The sequence below is a fragment of the Triticum aestivum genome, chromosome 1D (assembly GCF_018294505.1).
Source record: "Triticum aestivum cultivar Chinese Spring chromosome 1D, IWGSC CS RefSeq v2.1, whole genome shotgun sequence".
NCBI lineage: Eukaryota > Viridiplantae > Streptophyta > Magnoliopsida > Poales > Poaceae > Triticum > Triticum aestivum.
This window is the reverse complement of record NC_057796.1, coordinates 124,183,288-124,191,015: the sequence shown is the minus strand read 5'-3', so window position 1 is coordinate 124,191,015 and position 7,728 is coordinate 124,183,288. Positions and strand designations below refer to the sequence as shown.

The 7,728-nt window shown below is 48.2% G+C and overlaps 1 protein-coding gene across 1 annotated transcript in view; it reads right to left on the bottom strand.

Moving 5' to 3' along the window:
- The window catches only part of LOC123180709 (heat shock 70 kDa protein 14), a 7,510-nt gene extending 3,729 nt beyond the window's left edge, over positions 1-3,781 (bottom strand). Inside the window, exons 1-5 of the mRNA XM_044592823.1 lie at positions 3,565-3,781; positions 1,962-3,195; positions 552-761; positions 325-420; positions 12-233 (exon numbers count right to left, since the gene is read on the bottom strand). Coding sequence (XP_044448758.1) covers positions 12-233; positions 325-420; positions 552-761; positions 1,962-3,131 — 1,698 coding nt within the window. The 5' untranslated portion in view covers positions 3,132-3,195; positions 3,565-3,781. The remainder of the gene's footprint in view (positions 1-11; positions 234-324; positions 421-551; positions 762-1,961; positions 3,196-3,564) is intronic.
- Between the last annotated feature and the right edge of the window lie 3,947 nt (positions 3,782-7,728).

The following is a 7,728-nucleotide window of genomic DNA, read 5'->3' as shown; positions in this document are numbered from 1 at the left end:
TAAAACAGTACCTTTGTGTCAGTATCCATTGGAACAGTTTTTTCCTCGGAATCTTGTGCCCCATTTTCAGCAGCACCCTCAGCAGGATCAGCAGCTCCTTTAGGTTCCTGCATATGGTCACCAGCACTAGAAGCAGGGTCCTGTGGTGCATCATCTGTCTCCATTCTAGTAGCATCCTTTGGCACCTCACTCGTAGATGAAACCGGAACTTCCACTTCCTCCTCTTCCAGCATCTGCATAGCGACGAAGCAAAGCATACAATATCAGAAAGATATTACATGATATCTCAGAAAAAAGAAAACTGAACACGGTATTGCAAATTACCGTTGCTGATTCAAGAGAGACTATCCCATGGATGTTGAGGCGAACTTTCACTTTCAGTTTAGCCTTCTCACCTTTGCTGGATTGGAAAGGACCGATCTGCATGTAGTTAGGTAGAGCAAAATCAAATCAGGCACCATTAGAACTTGCTAGAACCAGAGCTTATATCAGGCCCATTTCATTGCAGTTGCATTGCATAAGATTGGGGTAAAAAAAATAACAATACCCACCGTGTAAGTGCTAATTTTGTGTGTTATTTGCAAATCATCTGTGTCAACATTCAAAACATCTACTGCAAATGTACTGGACCTATAGAAGGTCAGAGCCTTGATGCTAGGCATTGGATTCCCCTTGGGGAATACAACAGTTTGTTGGGATTCATTGTTCTGAGCATCTGGCTTCCATGATAAAGCAACTGAAAAAGGAAACCCTTCATTAACCTGCATAAGGTTTAAAGCCAATGTCAGAACTAGGGGGTAAAGGGGTAAGAAGAGTAGAACCACATGTTCTCTTAAACAGTCACTCAGAAATGAATCTAACATCAGCATAAATTGCAACTTACCCAATACAAGAGATTAAGATCACAGATATTTCATGCAGCATATATGACACTTGATAATCAAAATCAACTGAAAGCACCAGTAATGTAAAATCTCAGCAAATTTGAGGAACTATATTTCTTGCGAACATAATGAGCTATTATGAAAAGCAGATCCATAAGATCAAACAGATTATGGGGATCCCATAACTGAAGCTACATTCCGACAAGGCCACTGTAGCAAGCACAAGTCGACTGTGGACTGAGTGGTCCCCTAGGAACTTCTGCTTTTTCCACCTAACCTACTAGGTTGCAGCATGCAGTCAATTTTTTCGGTTTCCTTTGAATGTTGGAAACATACATAGCACAAATCAAATTAAAAGAAAAAGACAAAAGGAAGCACACTAGGCAAGTGCAGCAGGAGAAGGAAAGTGCTGCACGCCTACATGGCCTAGAAAGGAAAGGAGAAACAGGGCCACGTGCGGTTGGAAAACAGAGTGCGGCCACTGTCCTCACAGATTATGAGCTCAGCAAAAATTAGTTCAAATTGCATAGCAAGAGGGCACACAAAGTTGCCGTGCAATTGTAAGAGCTTAAAGCGGTCGTTGGCTTAAATTTACAGGTCAAATGAACACGCAACTAGGCCTCTCCACCAACATAATTATCAAGTACACCAGCAACCCCATGTATGTTAGATCTCACACACATTCCATCATTATAGGAAAGTTAGTGTTAATTTTTCTAAAAAGAAATATCATCTTTCACACATTACTAACACGCCTACTTAAAGTCAGGAAGGGGCGGAGGTACTCAAAATTTCAGATAAAATGCAACAAATGAACAAAACGATGTTAGCACAATGAATGCATAGAAAGACAAAATGAAGTCTGTAACAATTATAGGCATCAAAAGGTCAAGCTACCTTATATTACAGAAAGCTCATGTCCAACAGCTTTCTATAGTTCTAATGACATCTACTTATATTATAATTCTCATGCATATAGGGGACAATGCAAAATTTCAACACATTTAAGATGAACCATTGTGGAGAAAACTGAGACCACCGAAGGAAAGCAGCAAACATATGCAAGCAAGTGAATACCTGAAACTCCCGCACTTTGAACGTGGGGCTAAGAATAGCACACTGGAGAGCACATCCCCGGGCAACACATTCACTTGCATTCATAGTTCTCCTTGGTTCTTTTCCAAAGAATTCAGTAATTATCTTCATTACTGCAGGAACACGAGAGCCTGATCCAACAACCTCAACAAAGTGCAGACTTTCCGTCATCAAGCCAGCTTCTGACAATGCCTTTTCCAGAGGCCCCTTCACACGTTCTAGTACTGGTGCGCTGATCTGTTCAAACTCATCCCTCTTAATGAATCCACGTACATCCTTCTCATCCATCAAGCACTCAATGTTCATTGGCGCCTCTGGATTGGCGCTCAGCATCTTCTTGAGCTTCTCACATGCCACACGCAACCTAATGCAGGCACGGGCATTCTGGTAGACATCGATCTTATACTCCTCTTTAAATTTTGCTGCAAAGTGCTTAAAAAGGGCTTCATCAAAGTCCCTTCCGCCAAGAGAACGGTCATATGCATGTGATAGCATCTTGAGCTGCCCCTTCTTGTAACCAACAATGCTGACCTGCATGCTGGCATTCCCAACATCAACAAATGCCACATTCAGCTGATCATTCTCAGGGAGATCAGTCTTGTAGATTCCATATGCCAATGCTGTCGCAGTAGTCTCATGGAACAAACGCAATGGCCGGAGACCAGCAATTGTTGCAGCATCAATAACAGCCCTCCGCTGCAGGTCAGTAAAATAGACCGGGATACCAATGCAGCAGTCAATAACAGCTGAGTTGAGGTTACCCTCAGCGATGGCCTTCAAATTGGACAGCACCATGGCAAGCAGCTGTGTGGGGGTGAATGAGCGCTCCTCCCCCAGATACCGTACGTGAACGAGCGGGAACCCATCAGGGCCCTCTGAGACACGGAATGGGAAGGCCTTAATATCATCCTGCAGCTCAGGATCAGCAAACTTGCGTCCCAGTAAGCGCTTGATCTGGGAGATGGAGTTCTTGGGGTTCATGGTGGAGTTGGCGGCGCCTGCAGTGCCGATGAAACGCTGCTTATCGCCAAAGCAGACAATAGCGGGGGTCTCCCGCTTGGACTCTTCATTGAGGACCACGTCGATTCCGCGCTGCCGCGCCACCCCCACAATGCAGCTCTCATTGCCCAGATCAAACCCCACCACACTCATCTCCGAACTGTCCTTTTTATCTTCCGGTCACTGCTGGTTCTGAGATCTAGATCGCGAACTACACCTGCACAGAACGAGATCCAGGAGTTAAGGAACCCTGAAAAGCAGTGGAAATGCATAAATCTCAACGTATATACCGCAAAACCTCCCGAATCCATAGCCCAGAGCCCAAAAAGTGGTCGAATTCAACCCAAATCGACCACAAACCCCAGATCCAAAACCTTGGCAAACCCATCCCTGCGGCCCTAAAGCAGTAGCAAAACTCTACAAACCGCAGCATAATCTTCAACGAAGTAACAGGCAACTACACGCCTGATCTAGAAACATGATCTAATGGTGAAAAGCCAAAGCGGATCCCAGCACGGGGAGATCGATATCGGCGCATCCGCCATGGTCGAACCAAGCGGGAGGGAGATATGGGACTGAGTCGTACCCGCGGCGTGGAGGCCGTTGCCGAGGCCAGAGAAACTTCTGCAGCTTTGCTTCTGGTAGCCGCCGCAGCTGAGGCTTCTGCAGCAGCTCTTTTTTCCTTGGCGAGGAGGAGACGAGCGAGAGGAGGTCGGGTGGTGGTGTATATACGGCGCCTGGTGGTCGTAGCGAATCCTCTAGAAGGTGGGCAAACCCTGGGTTCGCCAGCCAGGTCGGTCTGTGCACCTAGCCTCGTATCTGGGCTGTCGGTTTCATGGGCCGCCTGCAAGGGGCAGACCAATGAGATAATTGACGTGTGTGGGCCTAATGCTCGAAACTGCGGGGAACGAGTCAGTTTCTTCCTTCACCTAAAAAAAAGAGAGTCAGTTTCTTCTTCCATCTAAGAAAAAATGTACCCTCGAAATTGTTTGAGCGCGCGTTTTGGAGGACACTAGTGTTGAGATTTAATTAATTAACCCATGTGCTAATTACGAAGAATCTTCACTATTCCTAACCGCCATGCACGAGGGACGTGACTGTTCGCTCATGTCTCTCGAAATCATCGCGTCTGTTTGATGCATCCCCTCGGGGCTATATATACCTGTAATTAATCATCAATAAAGACTACTGTTCACTTTTACATTTGTGTGTCTTGCCTCCCGTTTTATATCAAAACACGTTATCTGCACCTTGCTCCGTTGAGAGAAAAAGGCCATAACCGCCCCAGGCGATCTGACGGCGACGATGGGCGGGAGTGAGTGATGGTGGCGGTGACGCCGACGACAGCCCCGGCGAATCCTTGGATTCGGCCGGAGTCGGTAGAGGAAGCAGGTTTCATAGGGGACCGAGAGTGGAGGTGTTAGAGAAAGAGAGCACTTAGCATCGTCAGTTCTTCTCAAGATCGGAGCAGGTGTGTACAACGAATGAAAGAGAGAGATAGGGAGTTCTTGGAAAGGAATTTGGGCCAGGAATTAGTTGTTGGAAGGGAGGAGAAGGAGGATTGAGTGTGGGGCAATACAGATCAAACTGATGGTTCGGGAGAGGAGGGATTTCAGGAGATTGTGGGAGTCAAGAAAGGAAGGGCACGAGAGAGCGGAACCTGCCCAATATGGATGTTAATGCCATTGATGGGGGATTGAATGTTCATTTGGAAAGTGAGGATCCTACGGAAGATTTTGGGGATTTGGCGAAGAGGCTGGTCTATTTCTCTGCTCAGGCCGTGAGCGTTGTCCATTCAACAGCCAGTGAAGACTCGTGTTCTTCCAGATCTCGGGTTATTCCCCTCATGGCTAACCTTTCTCCCTCCATGGTTGTGGGTGCTGGGAGGGGGCAATGGGGAAAAGGGGAAGGGGAAGGCGAAAGCGGGAGGTTCATCTCCAACAGCTAACCTTGGAGGGGGCGTTCCTTTGGCTTCGCCTCCTCTCGGGGCTAAGGGGAAGGCCTCTAGTCGCCGGGCTCGTGGCGATGTCCAACCTGTGGTCATCGACATGGATGACGCCCACAAGGCAATCAGCGGCAATCTAGTGGTGGGAAGGCTTCTGTCGCCATTCCAAGTCCACCCCAAGATCATCGTTAATGAGCTCCGAACAGCGGCATGGCAGATGCAAGGCATAGTCACCATCTAGGAGGTGGACAGTATCGACGGAAGATTCATCCTCAACTTCTCCATCGAGCAAGACAAGAGGTTGGTGTTGAAGGCACAGCCTTGGCATTACAAAGCGGGATGGTGTCATCTTTGCCTCCTTCGACAGAAAGGGAGATCCAGCGGACGTCGACCTCGGCATCATGGCCATTTGGGCCCAAGTACGAGGCCTCCCGTTTGAGCTAAAAACGGAGGCGATGGGGTGGACTCTTGGCGAGCAAATAGGAGAGGTCTTAGCAGTTTCCCATCGCAACAAGATGATTGTAGACAAGTATTTAAGGGCGCGTGTAGAGATTTTTTTTTGCATGAACCACTTACGAATACTGTTAGTTTCACTCCCTTGGGTAGTTCAAAAGAGTTAGAATTTCAAGTTAGATATGAGAAGCTACCACAGTACTGTGACTGCTGCGGATTAGTTGGTCACATTTCCGAGCGATTTTGTCGTATCCCAAAAGAAAATAGGAAACTTGTGTATTCGAGCAATCTCCATGTTGATGCCTATTGGAAGGAACAAGACTCATCTCAGCGATCCCCAATCTTTTGGGGTCTACCTCCAAGTGAAGATATCCCGAGTGGAGGTACTAGCAGGAGGAATCTCTCCAAACCCTTGGAGGGAGCGGTGGTGGAGGTTGCCTCGGCTGTCCGTGAGCTTGTGGTGGCTGATAAGGCTGCCATAGCACCGGGCGATATGACGGGCAAAACTTCGAGGGCTCATGGAGTTTCTGCAAGAGATGAGGCAGTGTCGGGGGCCACCCACCTAGGCATCCTGCCCGGCCAGGATGCCCGGGTTGGGGGGCCTGCTTCCCTCACCATGATGCCTTCTTGATACGTCTCCAACGTATCTATAAAAGTATTCATGTCATGTTTATAACATTTTCATATGGTTTGGGTGCAATTTTATATGATTTAAATGAAACTAACATGGACTGACGTTGTTTTTCAGCAGAACTACCGTGGTGTTGTTTTTTGTGCAGAGTCAAAGTTCTCCAAATGCATCGGAACTTTTTGACGATTTTTTGGAGGAAAAAAAGCACTAGAAGCTTCTGGGAGGGCCAAAAGAGCCACGAGGGCTCCACTACCCACCTGGGCGCGCCGGGGGGCCTGGCTCGCCCTGGTGGGTAGTGGGCCCCTCGAAGGCCATCTTCGCGTGATTCCAACGCTGAAAATCATATATATATATATATATAAACCCCAGAATAACCCTAGATCAGGAGCTCCGCCGCCGCAAGCCTTTGTAGCCATGAAAAACCAATCTGGACCCTGTTCCGGCACCCTGCCAAAGGGGAGAATCATCATCGGAGGCCATCTTCATCATCCCGACGGCCACCATGATGAGGAGGGAGTAGTCCACCCTCGGAGCTGAGGGTTTGTACAAGTAGCTATGTGTTTAATCTCTCTGTCTCTCTCTCTCTCGTGTTCTTGATTTGGCATGATCTTGATGTATCGCGAGCATTGTTAATATAGTTGGATCATATAGTGTTTCTCCCTCTCTATCTTGTTTGTGACGCCCCCGATTTGACCGTACACTAATCATGCACGCAAATGTGTACGATCACGATCAGGGACTCACGGGAAGATATCACAACACAACTCTATAACATAAATAAGTCATACAAGCATCATAATACAAGCCAGGGGCCTCGAGGGCTCGAATACAACTGCTCGATCACAGACGAGTCAGCGGAAGCAACAATATCTGAGTACAGACATAAGTTAAACAAGTTTGCCTTAAGAAGGCTAGCACAAACTGGGATACAGATCGAACGAGGCGCAGGCCTCCTGCCTGGGATCCTCCTAACTACTCCTGATCGTCGTCAGCGGGTTGCACGTAGTAGTAGGCACCTCCAGTGTCGTAGGTGTCGTCGTCGACGGTGGCGTCTGGCTCCTGGACTCCAACATCTGGTTGCGACAACCAGGTAGAAAGGAAAGGGGGAAAAGAGGGAGAGAAGCAACCGTGAGTACTCATCCAAAGTACTCGCAAGCAAGGAGCTATACTACATATGCATGGGTATATGTGTAAAGGGGCATATCAGTGGACTGAACTGCAGAATGCCAGAATAAAAGGGGGATAGCTAGTCCTGTCGAAGACTACGCTTCTGGCAGCCTCCATCTTGCAGCATGTAGAAGAGGGAGTAGATTGAAGTCCTCCAAGTAGCATCGCATAGCATAATCCTACCCGGCGATCCCCTCCTCGTCGCCCTGTTAGAGAGCGATCACCGGGTTGTATCTGGCACTTGGAAGGGTGTATTTTATTCAGTATCCAGTTCTAGTTGTCATAAGGTCAAGGTACAACTCCGGGTCGTCCTTTTACCGAGGGACACGGCTATTCGAATAGATAAACTTCCCTGCAGGGGTGCACCACATAACCCAACACGCTCGATCCCATTTGGCCGGACACACTTTCCTGAGTCATGCCCGGCCTCGTAAGATCAACGCGTCGCAGCCCCACCTAAGCACAACAGAGCGGTCAGCACGCCGGTCTAACCCTATGCGCGCAGGGGTCTGGGCCCATCGCCCTATGCACACCTGCACGTTGCGTACGCGGCC